The sequence below is a fragment of the Cervus canadensis genome, chromosome 5 (assembly GCF_019320065.1).
Source record: "Cervus canadensis isolate Bull #8, Minnesota chromosome 5, ASM1932006v1, whole genome shotgun sequence".
NCBI classification, from domain to species: Eukaryota; Metazoa; Chordata; class Mammalia; order Artiodactyla; family Cervidae; genus Cervus; species Cervus canadensis.
Window position 1 is genome coordinate 20,750,606 of NC_057390.1, and position 18,766 is coordinate 20,769,371.

Genomic DNA, 18,766 nt, shown 5'->3' on the forward strand with positions numbered 1-18,766 from the left:
GGCCAAATAAAAACTAAAAACAAAACACGGGCTTATTTATCCCAGACATGTGGAGATAATGAAAGAGATCATATTTATAACACGCTTTGGGATCACAGAAACAAAATTATAATTTTACTTTTTTGCAAGGTGGCCCTGATAGTTTCCAGGCCATATGAGTAGTTCTGACCAGGTATTTAATAAATTAAACAGATTAATAGTGTTGAATACCATTCATCTTTATTACAGTGGATTATAGTTAACAGATATTCTTAAAAGTTTAATTGAACTGGTGCCAGAATAGTTTCCAGACAGAACTGAGAGCCCATTTGAAGAACTTTATTTATTTTTTTGAAGAACTTTAAAAGCTGGAGAAATTTCCCCAGAAAGACACATATCCTAGAGATAGAAATATATTTAAGCAAAAAGTCTGGAGATGGAGGTTAACTTATACATTCAATTATTTTAAGACTAGCACTTGTAAGAATTAAGTTTAATTTTATGTATCTTTGTAATAAAAGCATTCTTTGAAAATAAGTTTATAAAGAGCTTTCACCTATAGTATTTCATTTATTCTTTCCAACAATATTCTAAGATAGCTGTTGTGATGTTGGTTTTTGAGATGAAAACTAAGCTACTTTTGAAACCTTAAGGAACTGTGATAGAGTGAGGGTGTGAATCTAAATATAGTGCTCTTTCCACAGTATTTTATAGTCCTCAAAATTCCTACTATGTAGGGAAGCTATAGAAAACTGGAGTATCATCTGTTACTTTATAGAAGAAATAAAATTAAAGAATCGACCATTACATTTGTTCCTTACCTCCCAAATATTATATTTGATTCAGTCCACTTAGAGACAAACATGTCTCAACACTCTAGGAAACCTCCAAACCCCTATGTTTTTCTCTAAAAATTGCCATAATAAGGTAAATTGTTTTCTAAATAATATCAGTTGTAAAAAATCCTGAAAATTTAAAAGACTCCAGGATTGTTAAATTTAATAAATTTTAGGAATGGAAATTAAGAAAAAGCAATGCTGTATATATTTGTACTACTGGTACAGTTTTGGTAATGGATACATAACATATATTAGAATTTTTACTAATTTTATAACCCCAGTAATGAAAGAGAAAAAAAGAGGTAAAGGAGTAAAAAAATTTTTTGATCCTAATGATGACTGGTTTATCACTAGTTTCAGTCTTATTTTTGTCACTGGCTAACTGGGTAAATTCAGCCCAGTGACTTTATTTATAATTCGATTGTAAAGTTAAAAATAACATATGTAAATGTGGCAGAAAAATTATAAAATTTCAAAGAATTATAAAGTGGCAGTATTTTTAGTCAAAGGAAAATGAACTCTGATAATGCGGAGGTCTTTTGTTGTCAGTTTGCTTTCTATTTTCGGCACAATGACCTGTGCAACAAAGAAAAATCAGCTTGAAGGAGGAGAATAAAAGTGACAGGCAAGTTCATATTTCTTACCTGCATACATGTGGTATGTGAGCCTCTCTATAAGTTTAATAACGGTTCCTGCCTTGATAATTGGAATTCCGGCTTTGGGCTGCACGTTTTCTTCAAATATGATATTTTCTTCAGAGTCAGGCTCTGCAAATCTATAAACGTCAGCACTAGGGAGCCTCATCTGCTCCTCCTTTTCTTCCTGCAGCATGGTCACATCAAGCATTCTTTCCAGGGTACTCCGGTACTGTAAAGATATCAATGCTGCCATCCAATTGTTCTTCTCTTCAGCTGACTTGGCAGAAAATACAACACTATTTTCATCTTTTAAAATTATTTCAAAAGCATGCTTGTACTCACTGGTGTCATCTTTGTCATTAATTTGTACCTTTCTCATAAAAAACTTTTCTTTAAGACGATACTCTGCATTGCTAGCACCAGGTAGTCTTGGCTGCCCATGATTCGATTTACAGCAAATCATTAAGCCATCAAAGAGAAATATGTGTCTCTCATGTTTGGCTCCTACACGTGTAAGAGTTCCTTCCATTATAAACTCATTGCAACACTGTCCAATGTCTTTTCCCTCCCAACCATCAATATTCTTCTGAATCTCGTTCATTTTCTTGATTGCTAGTTGTTTCCCCTTCATTTGCTGACTATAAAACCGACATGCAGATTCACTGGGATAAAGGAAAAAAACACTGTTAGTACAAAGATGACAGGGAATCTATAATTCATGAATATAAATGACAGTGCTAAAGTATATTTTTAAAAGTTGCACTGTGAAGGTTTTCACTAATTCTCCAGATATATTAGTGTTACAGAGTTGCACAATTTTGGAAACTAAAGCAACACATTAGAGACATTTTTTTAGTGCTCTAAAAAGAACAACTGAGGACTGACAAAAATCTACCCTATATATTTAGCTACAGAATGATTATTTCTACCATGGCTACTAAATATTTAGAATGACAAGTATTACAAAGTAGCCCAATACAGTGAAAAAAAAAGTAAGAGATTAAATTTATCTAGAAATGCTTAAGTAGACAATACCTAAAGCTAAAAACCATGCACTTACTATAATTAGGAAACTGGAAGCGTATTATCTGAATTAATGCCTCGAGTTACATAATCCCTAAAATAAAGGCCACTACTAATTTTACTTTGACAGAACAATGTTGTTGACATAAATCTACCCAATACGTTTGCTCTATCTCTCCTTTAGCTTACCAGTTGACTCTCAGGAGGTCTTGTCTGGGAGTATGCAAGGAAAATGCACAAATATGAAAGGTTTTTCAAACAATAACAAATTCTCTTGGCTTTGATGTCACTTCCTCTGAAAGACCAAGCTTGTCACTAAAAGTATTTTCTTCATTGTTTACTTGAGGAGGGACCAGAGATCCCTGAATTTATACCACAGTATTAAGGGTGAAAAGGAGGATTATTTAAAAAAAAGTGAAAATATTCACCTCAGTCTTCGTTTTGCAAGACTTTTAGAACATATTTTTTCCATACCACTCTGAACATTAAGCAAAGCTGTTATTGCTTGTTTCAAACATTCTTTGTCTTCTTGATCCTCACTCTTTTCTTCTAACTGCTGCAAAGTTAAAAATGACAAATCTGAATTAACAGAACATTTCTGGATAAAAATAAAACCCATTTTATTGATTAAGATAACACTGACTCATCTCTTTCTGCCGCAATTAAAATTTTAGTGTGTCATAAAATATATTATTCTTTTCAACAGTCTTTTTCTTCTATATGTATTACTATCCGTATGCAGATGGAACCTAGTTTTCCTAGATTTTGAGTAAAACTAGTAAAATATATGTCAGTGGAACTCAAGCACATTTTTAATTACTGGCTAAAGAGTCTACATGTGCCAGCAGAAAAATAAAGTAGAAACAGTGTTAAAAGATGTCACACCTTCTGACAGGCAGTAATGTGCATTTTCTCAGACAAATATTACTGAAAAGAAATGAGGAATATAAATTATCTTTTTAACTATCACAGGTCTTGGAACAGCAGTAGACACATGGGTGAGTTTTTTTTTTTTTTAAGTTGTGTAATTTGGTCTCAGATTTCTGATTGCCACATTGCTGTTGTCAGCAATGGAATGCTTAAGAAAGATAAATATACAGAAAAGGATGCAATATGGTATAAAGGCAGTTGAAGATACAAGGCTTAAGATCAATATTTGACTCTTACGTTCTGTGTGAACTTGGGGCAAGTTATTTGACTGAGTCCCACTTTTCCTATCTGTCAAATGAGGCTTATAAAAAACCTGCTTTGCTTATTTTATGGGGTTGCTATTAAAAATCAAAGCACTTGGAAAAAAACCAAAGTCCTTTATAAAATAGTAATGTACAATATTAGTGTAAGCTGCTTTCCTTTATAGTGTAACTACAGAATTAACATTAATATCATGAAGAACTTTGTCAGTATTCACATGTGAAGATTTTGAGTAAAACTAGGAATATATATGTTAGTGGAACTCAAGCACATTTTCAAATACTAGCTAAAGATACTACATGTGCCAGACAGAATGTCTGTACTTAACAGGGATTGAGTCATTAATAATTACTAATAATAAATATGACAAGGTGGTGATAATTCAAGAAAGCAATTAACTGAGGTATAAGTGACAATAATTCAGTAACCTTATAAATCTGTGCTACCAAAGAAGAAAAGTTAATAAATAACATTTATTAACAGGGTTTTCATGCAACATTTAAGAACACTTACTCTCTATCGTAAATGAAAAAGGCTTGAGAAAGAAAACCATAAAAAATTCAAAGTAATTTTAAAAAGTAAACATAGTCAATGCTCCAAACCATTTTTATAAAAATAATTTACTTAAAATATCTTAATGCTCAAATATTCCAGAAGTAACAAATATAAAACATCATGTCTTATTATTCAAATTTCTTATATCCATTACTTAAAATTCACTGAGGCATAATCTGCCCTCTCTGGAAATTTAGTCTCATTTGTGATAAATAAAACAAAAATCTAATCACAAAATTTCCAACATAAAAAGGGTTGTGGAGGAGACAGTTTGTAAAGGATAAGAGACTTAAAAATAGATACATTAAAAAATGCAAATACTTTTTATTCATAGTGTTTCTCTTCACTATGGTCAGCTATATCTATATTAAAGAAAGCCAATGGCCAAGTTTTCATGAAGATAACTAGGTTTTTACTTAAGGGTAGGCTGAAGGCTGGATTCTGGGTAATCTTTTAAAGTATCTTCCATCTCTGTTGGGCTTCCCTTGTGGCTCAGCTGGTAAAGAATCTGCCTGCAATGCGGGAGACCTGAGTTTGATCCCTGGGTTGGGAAGATCCCCTGGAGAAGGGAAAGGCTACCCACTCCAGTATTCTGGCCTGGAGAATTCCATGGACTATACAGTCTATGTGGTCGCAAAGAGTCGGACACTGAGCGACTTTCACTTTCACTTTTCATCTCTATGAGTCTATACTATTTACCTCTCCTATAGCAGAATTTTTGGAGATAGATAAAATATTACCATAAATTTTTATCAAGTTTAGGCGTCAAAGGCAGCAAACAATCTAACACTGAAAAAGTAACATTCAAAGAAAGGGCAACATTCTAGATGATGTAATGAAAGTACTACTAAAGAGTGAACTACTTCATTGAATTGTTTCAGAATTTAATCATTCAATATTCAAGTCATTATGATATAAGGCAAAAAAAAAAAAAAGTTGACATTAACAGAATATCAGGCTTCTCAGGTGTCGCTAGTGGTAAAGAACCTGCCTGCCAATGTAGGAGAGGTAAGAGACACGGGTTCGATCCCTGGGGTCAAGGGATCCCCTGGAGAAGAAAATGGCATCCCGCTCCAGTATTCTTGCCTGGAGAATCCCATGGACAGAGGAGCCTGGCAGGCTACAGTCCATAGGGCTGCAGAGTCAGACACCACTGAAGCAACTTAGCACGCAATAGAATATTAGAGTCCTTTATAGTCTATCCTTTGATTTTTTAATATCATTAATTCAGGCAAAAATACCAGAAGTCATACAAGACACACAATTCTAACACACATAAAAAGAACTTTCAAAGTAACAGATCCATTTAGACATGCATTTGACTTTCTATTCTAAAAAGTGTTTTAAATTTCTGAGTCATGTTATCTACCATTAACTATAGCATTTCACGGGGCTTTCCTGGTGGCTCAGATAGTAAGGAATCTGCCTGCAATGCGGGAGACCTGCGTTTGATCCCTGGTTGGGAAGATCCTTTGGAGGAGGGCATGGCAATCTACTCAAGTACTCTTGCCTGGAGAATCCCATGGACAGAGGAGCCTGACAGGCTACAGCCCATCGGGTTGCAAAGAGTCGGACACGACTGAGTGACTAAGCACAGCATAGCATTTCACATACAGAATATACTGGTATAGCAAAAATATTTTTAATCTATTTTAAAAGCACAAATGCAAAGTCTTTGAAAAAACATGAAACTTTACTGATGAAATAATTTTTAAATGTAATATTTACCTTTATAGCATTAGTCAAGCATCTAAAACAAATTTCAATGTAATAAATGACTTTTCTGATAAGCATTCTTTGCTTCTTTTACTTAACATAGCTGATTTAAACTGGGCATTGGTGAAGAATAATTCAAGTTAACTATCACCAAAGGGGTAGCTTATTGTTGCTACAGAAATAAAGCAAGGGCAATTAGTATGTAAATGAAACTTTACAAAGCAGCCTCTTCTTGTTACCGAAGTGATATCCATGCTTTTCATGGGGGCCTATTTTAATAACATTATCTAACAGCAACAATTTAATTTTACAAATGCTGTTCACTAAACAGTTTTAAAAATTATCAAGTCCTGATGATATATTGCCATATATGAGAATATACTTAACCTTATCCAGAGAATCATATTCTAAAGCACAATGGTAACTCATAATGATCTATAGAGATGACAAAATTTACATTTTCCAAAAGAAAGGAGTCACTTTCACCAGTGATTTGGGGTGGGGAGGAATCCTTTAGAAGTAAGTAGAAGGAGCTACAGTCAACATGGTATATTGTGTGCCCAAAGGGAATCCTGAGAAATTGAGCACTGAAGAATTGATGCTCTTGAACTGTGGTGTTGGAGATGGCTCTTGAGAGTCTCTTGGACTGCAAGGAGATCAAACCAGTCAATCCTAAAGGAAATCAGTCCTGAATATTCACTGGAAGGACTGATGCTGAAGCTGAAACTCTTAATACTTTGGCCACCTGATGCGAAGAACTGACTCATTGGAAAAGACCCTAATGCTGGAAAAGATTGAAGGTGGGAGGAGAAGGGGATGACAGAGGATGAGATGGTTGGATGGCATCACCGACTCGATGGACATGAGTTTGAGTAACCTCCAGGAGTTGGTCATGGACAGGGAAGCCTGGCATGCTGTAGTCCATGGGGTCGCAGTCAGACACGACTGAGCGACTCAACTGAACTGAACTAGGAGGCTATACACTGGAAAAAGATAATTCACAATAGTATTCAGTAGATGAATAAAATTAACAATTGGTTTATACATAAAAAAATAAAGTGTTGAACCTGACACAATTTTATAAGTCCAACTAATACACAATCAAATAGTGCCTTCTCTTTTAAAAAAACAAACTTGAATCTATATGCTTTCATTTCTAGAAATTAGTTTTCTCCAACACAAAATAATATAAAATGAAGGAACTGCCAATTACTTGATGATGGAGGCAAGCAGGACCAGAACCCAGGAGTCTCAACTCTCAGCCCTTTTCAATACACTATCCAGAGAACTGAAAAGACTGTAAATACCTGTTTAAAAAATATTCATCAAATAAAACTTATTCCATTCAAATGGTAAATTACAATGCATAAGGATGACAAAATAGGTCATCGAGGAATAAAGACTGTAGTATAACTAAATTGCTGTGCTTACACCTGAAACTTACACACTATTGTAAATCAACTGTACTTTTATAATTTTAAAAAAATATATACTAATATAATTAAGATTTGGAAAATAAAGGTTTATCTTTATCTTAAATATTATATATACATATAAGATTTCATCACAAAATGTGAGACAGAAGCAAAGATGGGAATCATGAAGTAAATTTCATAACAGGAAGTTCCTTCCTTTCCCCCCAGAAGTTATTTTTTGAGTTAAAGTAATTTCAAATATGCAGATAATTCTACAATACATAAAATTTCAACCAGTATATGATTTTAATGATATTAACAAAATTTGATCTTTTTTACTTAACCCTCATTTTCTCCCTAGACAAGTGAAGAGATGACCATTTTCAACATGGTATCTATTACATGAAATAAATAATGTAACAGTAAAATAGTATAATTCTTCCATAATTGTAATTTAAATGAAATAGCATCTTTATTAAACTAGTCAATGGTTGAAAATATAAAAAGGAAATCTTAAAATATAAATTATAACATGACATAGTTCACTATTAGGAAATAAATGCAAAATGCTCAAAGTTTTTGAGGAAAGTCACAAGTCTTATTAAGATAATGAAATGGTCTTTTTTTCTACATTTTTAGAAACTATTTAGAATATTAACAGTAGCTGATTGGAAAAAGACTCAAAAGGGCAGTCTACAGAAGACTTCCAGTAAAAGTTCCAATCAGAATTAATTGAACAAATATTTAATTAACCATCTATCATTCATGAAAGAAAGTGAAAGTTGCTCAGTTTTGTCTGACTCTTTTTGACCCCATGGACTGTAGCCTGCCAGGTTCCTCTGTCCATGGGGATTCTCCAGGCAGAAATACTGGAGTGGGTAGCCTTTCCCTTCTCCAGGGGAATCTTCCCAACCCAGGGATCGAACTCAGGTCTCCCACATTGCAGGTGGATTCTTTACCAGCTGAACCATAAGGGAAACCCAAGAATACTGGAGTGGGTAGCCTACCCCTTCTCCAGGTGATCTTCCCGACCCAGGAATTGAACCAGGGTCTCCAGCACTGCAGAAGGATTCTTTACCAGCTGAGCTACCAGGGAAGCCCCTATCACTCATAAGTAATAAAAATATGATAATGAGCAAGCAAAATCTGGGCACTGCTGTTAGAGCTTAGAGTGTTAAAGAGAAGACAAATGAACAACAAAATGATATAATGGGGAAACATAGGGCACTCCGGAAATATACAGCAAGAATCCCTAACCTAATAAAGGGACAGAAGAACATAGCAAAGAAGGCTTCCAGAAAGAAATGACTATAAAGTTTGAAGGATAAGAATGGTTTAGCCATGGGGCAACAGAGGTACAAAAAAATGTATTAGGCAGAGGAAATAGTTTGTTAATTCAAAGAGTTATTTAGGGCCAACGTTGAGAGAAATGAACTGAAGAGTAGAACTCGGTGAGTGGGAAGGGGTTAGGGGTGGACAGAAGTGATGGGTCAAGATGCTGGAGAAGTCAACAATAACCAAGCCAGGACTGTAACCCTTATTAGGAACTTGAACATTAACCTGGGTCAATGGGGAGCCATTAAGGATTTTAACCTAGTGGCTAATGCTATCAAATCTGCATTTTAGGATGGCTTTGGTTTGGTTATCTACTCAACAGCAAATTGGGGGATGGGGTGGGGATGAGACTAAATGGAGATGTTGATGAGATGATCATGGCTCTCAGAGTATTGAGAAGAAATGAACAGAAGATGAAATCAAAAGATCCTTTTCAAGAATGAAAAGGACTTATTTGGTCACTAGGGGGCTTTTCTGATGGCCCAGCGGGTAAAGAATCTGCCTGCAATGCGGGAGACACAGGAGACACTGGTTCAATCCCTGGATCTTGAATATCCCCTGGAGGCGGCAATGGCAACCCACTCCAGTATTCTTGCCTGGAAAATCCTATGGAGAGAGGAGCCTGATGGGCTATAGTTCATGGGGTCACAAAGAGTTGGACACGACTGAGCAACTAACACACACACACACAAGTGGATGTAATGTGGAAAATGATAGAGAAGAGTTGAGGACTTCCAGGTCTCTATTTTGAGTAACCAAATGGATAGTGGGACCACTTCACTGAGTGAATGAACACAGAAGAGTGGTTTTGCTGGGAAAGATGAGGAGTTTTCAAGAAAGTGAATTTGATTTGCTTACACAATAAATAAGCACAGCTGTTCAAAAGATAAGTGGACAATAAACAGCCTGCTGCTGCTGCTGCTAAGTCACTTCAGTCATGGCCGACTCTGTGTGACCCCATAGACGGCCTACACTACCCCATTTCCTTTTTCATACCCCTCTCTTTATTTAATCTCTTTAATCTTACTGAAATCAGCATAAATTCCTGATTTTCTTCATGCTACTAACAGTAACCTTTGGATTGACACGTTTATTATCTGACAGCAAAGGGGTCACTGCTTTTTCTAGGTAAACTTCATGAGTAAATGATGAGATGGGAGTTGGGGAGGGGAAGGGTGTGACAGGGTTCAGGACATACTATTCCCCAATCTGGCACCTTGGTATACTGAGTACTTTAAAAGTTGAAGAAATCGGAGAAAAAAGCATAAGGGAAAGAAAAGGTCAGTGATCTTCCCGGTTCTATTTTCTCAAGTTCCTTCAGTTCAAAATACTCATTATGTAAGGTTCCTATGTCAAGCAAAACTTACATTAAATAAATCTGTATGCTTTTCTCCTGTTAATTTTTGTCAATTTCCTTTTCAGACCAGCCAGAGACTCTAAAAGGGTTGAGGAAAAAACTGTCCTCCCCTACAGGTGCTTGGGAAAGGAAATAATTTGAAAAAATAAAAAAGCATATTGTATTGGAGAATAGTACAGCTTGTTAATTGTATCTCAATAAAGGTGTTTCTTTAAAAAGTAATAATTTAGTACTTTTAGCTAACTATATGCTCTTCAATTTTCTGTATATCTATTAAAGTGAAAGTGTTAGTCGCGTAGTCATGTCTGACTCTTTGTGACCCCACAGCCTGTAGCCCGCCAGACTTCTCTGTCCATGGAATTCTCCAGGCAAGAATACTAGAGTGTGTAGCCGTTCCCTTCTCCAGTGAATCTTCCCAACAGAGGGATCGATCCCGATCTCCCACACTGCAGGCAGATTCTTTACTGTCTGAGCCACCAGGGAAGCCCATATACCTTATTAAAATGGGCTTTAAATGGTCTTAGCCATCAGACTGATGGTAAGTTCAGTTTCCAGTCTGAAACATGCAGTTATCAAAGAAAGACAAGGCAAGATTTTATGGTTTTGAAAAAGTAAATGGCAACTCTACTTAATGCTCGTGGTAACCCAAATGAGAAGGGAATCTAAAAAGAGGGGACATATGTGTATGTGTGGCTGATTCACCTTGCTGTACAGCAGAAGCTAACACAACACTGAAAAGCAACTATACTCCAATAAGATTAATTTAAAAATAAAAAATAAAATGTAATTAAAAGAACCTCTAAAACGTAAAAAATAATTTTTTAATTAAAAAATTTTAAAATGAAAGTGACTATACATCGGTATGCATTGGTCCAAAAAAAAAAAAAGTAAACGGATTCATTAAAATATCTGTAGCATTTTTCTTAAGATTTTGCTAAATTGATTTTATTCATCCCCTTTTGTCTGTCTTTGCTGTCCAGACAAATGGAAAATTACAATTAATACAAACATTAAGTATATAATAAGAGTTAAAACTGTCTATGAAAAAGTTTTTCAGTATTTCTGAACAAAAGAATGATAGAGACAGATAATGGTAAAAGTATTATTATCTATTAGTAAAATAATTACCAGTTAAATATTATAGTATTAGAAATTCTGAAAACTTTTTAAAACAGCGAAGCACTTAATGAAAGAAAAGATCTTACAACTTAAAAAAAGAAGAAAGAAACTGAAATATAACTGAAAGGCCAAAATGCTGGTGAATAATGTTACCAAGCTCCTTTCATTCTGACTTAAAACCAATTTTCTGTAATAAGGCCAAATTTATTTTTATTTTTGGCTTAAAGAAGGAGAGAGTTTGGTGAATTTCCTACTAAAAAAGGGGGATAAAACTGAATACAGTGTTTATTTGATGAAGAAGTCATAACACAACAGCAAAAAAAGAAAAACAAGGAGATCTATTTCCAAGTATCACTATTATGCTTTCAGATTGAAGTAATCTTAGGTAACTGTAAAAAGTTTTTAGAATTCCTGCTAATCGGATAAAATTTGTGTAATGTTTTGGTATGGGAATATTTTAAGCTCAAGCATGTTATCTAGGTGAGGAAAAAGATAAAGGATGATTTAACAACTGTGCTTCTGCTTGGTCGCTCAGCCCTGTCCAACTCTTTGTGACCCCATGGACTGTAGCCTGCCAGGCTCCTCTGTCCATGGGGATTCTCCACGCCAGAATACTGGAGTGGGTTGGCATGCCCTTCCCCAGGGGATCTTCCCAACTCAGGGAACGAACACAGGTCTCCCACATTCCAAGTGGATTGTTTACCATCTGAGTCACCATGGAAGCCCAAGAATACTGGAGTGGGTAGCCTATCCCTTTTCCAGGGGAACTTTCTGACTCAGGAATCAAACTGGGATCTCCTACACTGCCGGCAGACTCTTTACCAGCTGAGCTACCAGGGAAGCTCCCCAAATAACCAATGCAACTGATTTTTAAACACGCCCAATATTCAAATTGTATTTTAAACAGCATTTAGCTATTTTTATCTTTAAATTTAGTAGAATACATTTTCTAATGTTAGCGGCTCTCTTGCCTACCTGTGGAATCTGAGTTGCAGCCCTTCACTGTATCCCCTCCTATTGTCACAGATAACAAAGCCACAACAAATACTGAAGTAGAGCTAAAAAAAATGCAAGAACGTCTAGTAATGGTGGTGCAGTAGTCTTGAGAACCATCTGCAGATAACAATTATTCAATCTAAACAAAAAATTAAAAATATTTATAGGCACTGGAAAACATCTAAAAGAGAGCATAAGCCAGAAGTACTATTGCTCTTAAAAAGTTACAACTAGAGAGTGTACAGTTGTGGGATTAGGGTTTACCCCCAACCTCCCATGATGACAGTGAGGAAGAATGAAAGGAAGAGTTACAGGCTAGAGATGAAAGACAGAAAAATATAAGAGGAAATGAAGGGGGAGATCTGGAAGTGAATGAACTACAGAAGGTTGAGACACAAAATCTGAGAATAAATTCTACCCAAACATCTGGCTGACTGCTAAACTCTGAATGCATGAAAAGACTCCAGTGAAGTAATGTGGCAGAGACCAAAAAGAAATCTACTTTTGAAAAACAGTGCTATAATGGATATAAAGTTCTGAGTTTCTTAAACTGAGTTTATTTCTCAAATGTACATAGCTCAAACAGCAGAAAGCTGAAGTCTTACTGGTTTAAGGTGTTAGGAAACAGCTTGAGTCTGGTAGAGGAATGGAAATTAATGGGGAATATCTAGGTGTAAGGGAACCAGAGACTGTACCCCCAAATCTCAACATTATCTCTGCCCAAACATTTAGTCTGTCAAGTCATACTCATGTAGGGCAGACAGGAGAGAATTAGGCTAAAAGAGCAGCATATGGAAATCCTCAAAAGTGAACAGAGGTATCAGCTGCTACACAATACAGCAGAGACAAATTTGCAGTTGAGTCCTAGGTGACACAATGGTAAAGAACCCAGCTATCAGTGAAGGAGATGTGGGTTCAATTCCTGGGTCGGGAATATCCATGGAGTAAGAAATGGCAACCTACTCCAGTATTCTTGACAGGAAAATTCCATGGACAATGGAGTCTAGCGGGCTACAGTCCATGGGGCTGTAAAGAGTCGGACACGACTGAGCATGCACACACACAAATCAGAAGTTAACTGCCCACTAGAGTAAAAACCCAACAATCCAAAACAAAGCAAAACCCAAATCCACAAATGGAACCCCAACAATCCTCAGCACAACAGAATCCAGAGTTGTTAGCCAGCAAAAATACTGGGAAAATGTGACCCATATTTGAGGGAAAAATCCAGTTAGTAGAAACTGGCTCCATGTGGCCCAGATGTTGGGAAGACCTCAAAGTAGTTTTTGTGACCATATTCAAAGAATTAAAGGAAAACATGGTCTTCTTGAGTGCTCAGACAGGGAGTCTCTGGAAACTATAAAACAAAATCCAAATGGAAATTCTAGAGTAAGTATAACGACTAATAATTCTATTGACAGAGCAACAGAAATTACCACTTTGAAGAACAAAAACCAAAATCATTTAAGAAAAATGAATAGTCTCAGAGATGTACGGGACAACATGAAGTAGTTCTACACGCCTTGTAACTGGCAATCCAGAAAGAGGAGAAAAACGGCAGAAAAAGGAATAATGTAAAAGCAAGTTAAAAACCTTAAACACGAAAGGATTTTGAACTTTAAACAGGAAATTAACCCTAAAGAATGTTATGATAATATCATTTATGAAATAAAATACCTCTCAAAACCATCGCTCTGTTCTTATCAGAGAGAAAATCACCAAAACTATAAACGTTCCTCATAGCAGTTTAGTTGATTTAAAATTTTAAAACTAGAGTAAAACATTAATCAGCTGTTTGTTTATAATGGTTTCTGAATTATACTATCTTATGTTTAACTTTAGTCATCAACATCTGTGGTCAGATATACCATTTAGCTCAATGCTTTGAGTCCATGGTTTCTGGAAAAGAATTTCTAAATTTAGAAAGCTAGTTCAAAGGAATGGAAGCTAGACAGACCTCTTCTGGGCTTATTTTTGTGATACTCAGAGAGAAGCTATGCTTTCTAAATCTCCTCTTATTACTGGTATTAAACATTGACTTATGGGCAGTATAAAAAAAATGGTCTGAAGCATACAGCAACCAGATGGAGAACATTGAAAAAAACTACATAAGAAATCACCTAGAGCAGAAGATGTTTGTTACTTTCCCGCTCCCCAAATGAAAAGGCAACAAACCAAAGCCATTAACAAGTGCACACAAGGTGTCTGCAGCAGGGGGTTACAAGAGCTTCTGGCGCACTATGTGAAGGTCACTAAAGGGTGTTTACAGTGAATGATGTAGCACAATTTATATCTGCCTTTTCCATTTGTTTTATATTATATCCTGAAAAAAAAAAAAAAAAACTACTCTGGGAGGAAAAGTATCTCCTACTTTTAACATCCCTCAGTTCCTAAGTTTTCTACTCACTGCACCATTCAGATCTAAGTTCTTACCTGTAATCCCTTCCCATGATTCTGTACTTAAGCATTTGGGACTATAATTTTGGTAATATTTATGATGTTAAAGGGAAAAGTTAAGAACTATTCAAGTCAGTACACAAAAATCGAGGAATATTAGGAAATTAAATGTTAATATGTAACACAGGAAGCATCTAGTCATGTGAGCATTCAGATTACAATCTTTAGTGTCTCTTATTTTCTAAAGTAAAACTTGTGACCAAGACAAGCACTGCACTATTATTAACGAATTAACATCCACTGCAATATTTACTATTCGATTGGTTCTTAATCTTATCTAAAAGCAGAGGGTTGTTATGACGTGTTAAAATTAAACCTGGAAATGTCTTCTCTCAGTTATTTTGCTAGTCTTGCACTTTTTATTATCAGTGAAACCTAAGAAAAGAATGGAGGTTTTAAGTGTTAAATTTTATATTATTTTTTCATTTAAGGGAAACCATACATGATAACCCCAACCTCAGTTATGTACATTAGTCTTGCTCAGATGATTGTTAGTAATTCTGTATACCTGTGAGTTTTTACTATTTGAAAAATACTGCAATTGCTGGCTTTTCACTAAATTGCTGTCGGATTGAAATTAAATTTTAAAGTCTAAGATCAGGAAGCAATGATTAATTGGCCTATGCAAAAAATATATTTTTATGGGTTTAAGCAAGTCAGTATATACTGGAGAATCAGAAAAACAAAAATGGATATAATTTTTTTATATTTTCAGTTTTACCAAAAACTGAAAGTAATGGGTTGAACTGTGTTCCCTCCAAAGTCCTAACCCCTGGTACCTGTGAACATGATGTTATTTGAAAATTGGACCTTTGCAGATATAATCAAGCTGAGATGAGGTCACACCGGATTACGGTAGGCCCTACATCCACTAACTTGGTATTGTATGAAAAAGGAAGGAGAGATTTGAATGCAGAGGAAACAGACAAGAATGTGAAGATGTAAAGAAAGAAGACTGAGGCAAAGATTGAAGTGAGGGCATCTATAAGCCAAAGGATGCCAAGGGTTACCGGGATACACCAGAAGCTAAAGAAAAGGCAGGAAGGATTCTTCCCTAGAGCCTTTAGAAAGAGGATGGCCCTGCCGACACCCAGAATTGTGAAAGAATACATTTCTGTTGTTTTTAAGCCACTCAGTCTGTGGTGCTTTCCTCTAGCAGCCCTAGGAAATGAATACACTAATGCACAAGTTGCAATATAGATTTGAACCTGCTTTTGAAATTAAGGGAGACGATTCATATCTCCTAGGTTACAGGTATCCAGTGCATTGGGAAAAGAATAGGTAATTCTCTAGGGAACTGATTTGCTCAAAATCATCCTGGATAATTTTTTCTAACATTTGTCTGAGTTTACCTCAAGAGGATAAGATAATATATTTAAAGAAGAAAAGGTTACTGTTGTTGCTGAACTGAACAATGTGCTGATTTGGTAAACTTCAAAATACTTAGCCCCAAGAAACAACTCTAAATTTGTTTAATAAAGCAAATTAAACTTCACATAGAAAAATCACATTACTAGAGCAATAAGGTTTTCAAAAGGACACAAAGGAAGTTGTTGATTTTAAATGAACTTTAATGTGAAAAAGTTAATTAAAGGTTTCAAAGACTTGACTCCTAACTTGAGGGGGATGGGTAAGGGAGTTACTTCTTTTTTCCAGTTTCAGTGGCATTAAAGTCATACTATCAATAACTAAGTTTCAGTGGCATTAAAGTCATACTATCAATAACTAAACTTTTATTCTCTGAATTTGTAAAGTTTAGGCATTCTAAATTTCCAAAGTAAATGTAACTGTATACAATTTACAGGTTAACTATTCCTACAAACATAAATTCTAAGGAAAACTTACCTTATTTTTGTTATTATCTTGTAACAAGCATTTATTAAATGTCTAAATGCCAAACACTGCTAGGCAAGAGAATTCAAAGATACATAGGGTTTAGCTCCATTCTGACGACAAGGTAGACAATAAAAATGAGACATGTTCTATAGAGATATGAAGAAAATAAAGCAGCTTAGTCAAAGATTCAGCCTAGAGAATGGAGGGAAACTTTAGATAGAGAATCGACATTTGAACAAACTCTTTGATAAGCAGGAATTTCTCAGACGAAAGGGGATCGTAGAGATAGAAGAGAAATTCCAGGGAAATAGGAAAAAAGATAAGGAATTCTGAACAGACTTGACATTTCCAGGGCTGCTTGGAAATTTTCTTATGGCTAAAGCATAAGGTAAATAACACCAAATATTGAGAGATGAGGCTGAAGAAAAGTTAAAGAATTTAGACTTTGAGTCCCAGTTCAAAAGGACACTAAATGCACTTTTCAAACTGAGAGTTCCATGAGATACAAGACCTTATAGGAAACTGCTACAGTAACCCAGGAAAGACATGCTGAGGGTCTGGCCTAAGGCCATGTCAGTGCAACAGGGGAACAGACTGGATTTCAGACTCATTTCTGGAATCAAACCATGATGCTCTACAAATAAGGGAGAGAGAAGAATCAAAGATGGCACTGAGGCTTCTGGTGAAGGGATCTGAGCTGATCAACAAAGAAATGGAATACAAATTCAGGCAGGCAGGAGAGAGAGCTAAGTGGTGAAAGATGAAGGGAATAAGATGTTAGTTTAAGTTGAAGATACCTACAAGACAAGAAGAAAAGTCTCCAGTAATGACAATACTCGGTATTTATATTTTTACTGTATCTTAAATACTTTTACATACACTCTCCTGGTTGACAGAACAACCCAGTGAGATAGGCATTTCACAGATAAGAAAACCAAGGCTCAGAAGGTGAGGTGACTTGTTGCAGGCAACTCAGCTAGTTGGCTACCAGTCTAGAACCAGAAAAGAAACATCAGACTCCTATCTAGTCCAGTGAGCCTTCAGAGGTCACTCCATGCCATAGATAAATTATTCCAATTGTCAATGATGTCTTAAGATTTTGCTGTTCCCTGCTGATTTTATTTAATCATTGTTGAGTCCAAAATCACCAAGTCCACCCTGGAACTTGGCGTTATGGCAATACCCAGATTAAAAAAATTTAGTTAGTGAGAATCATGTTGTTGGAAAAAAATCTTAATACTGTTAAGTGTTAGAAGGTCTTTCAGTTATTCTGATGGAAGTATTCTATGATAGTTTCCCAAAGTAACTGCCAGAAAAACATTACATTTTTTAAGGGTTTCATGGCCTACTTGGGTTTCCCTGGTGGCTTGGCAGTAAAAAAATCTGACTGCCAATGCAGGAGATGCAGGTTCAACTGCTGGGTCAGGAAAATCCCCCAGAGAAGGAAATGGCAATCCACTCCAGTATTCTTGCCTGGGAAATCCCATGGACAGAGGAGTCCATGGAGTCACAAAGAGTTGGATACGTCTTAGTAACTAAACAACAAATGGCCTAATTAATTTGGGAATTAACTGCTTTAGATAGTTTTGTATAGATTGCTTTATTGCACAATTTTACAAAGCCTTTAATATTCTAACATATACTGAACATTTCTAGGAGTGTAATTAAGGATACAGTTTTTCCAAAATATACTTGACCACTGAACATGTGGAATCTTAGCTCACTAACCAGGGACTGAACCCAGGCCCTCAGCAGTGACAGCATGGAGTCCTAACCACTGGACCACCAAGGCATTCCCTCCCCCAGACCTTTAGAGTATCTTATGGGACTAGCAGTCCATAGAATACACTTTGAAAATACTGTGCAATAAAATTATTTAAGCAACATACCAACAAATAGAAATGAAAGACAGTAAACACAAATAGTACATTAGTGCTGAGGGAAGGCAGAATAAAAAGGAGTGATGACAATTTATGGAGTTAACTGGGCAAAATTTTCTGCCCAATATACTGTTAATTTTGCAATGAAATTTAGGCAGTAATACAAACAAGGAATACAGGTGTTTACCAGTAGAAATCTTTTAAGTTGCTGATAGATGCAATTATAAAACAAAAAATTCAATACCATAACTTAAAAATTTTTTTAATTTAATTGCCTATATTTGGGGGAGTAAATAATTAATTTCTCTTATACTATTAAGATAACTTCATTACAGTCTCAGGTAAAAAAAAACCCCATTATTAGAGATGCCATTATGAAGAAAGGTCTATATAATAAACTTGTGTGCAAATGACCCATTCTGAGACTATG

At 35.6% G+C, this 18,766-nt stretch overlaps 1 protein-coding gene across 4 annotated transcripts in view; it reads right to left on the reverse strand.

Moving 5' to 3' along the window:
• Window positions 1–18,766, reverse strand: part of SOS1 (SOS Ras/Rac guanine nucleotide exchange factor 1) — a 129,481-nt gene that overhangs the window by 38,787 nt on the left and 71,928 nt on the right. For all 4 annotated transcript variants that reach the window (XM_043468383.1, XM_043468381.1, XM_043468380.1 and 1 more), the window contains 2 exons: window positions 2,908–3,035; window positions 1,463–2,118 (listed from right to left, as the gene is read on the reverse strand). In XM_043468383.1, the coding sequence (XP_043324318.1) occupies window positions 1,463–2,118; window positions 2,908–3,035 (784 nt within the window). The remainder of the gene's footprint in view (window positions 1–1,462; window positions 2,119–2,907; window positions 3,036–18,766) is intronic.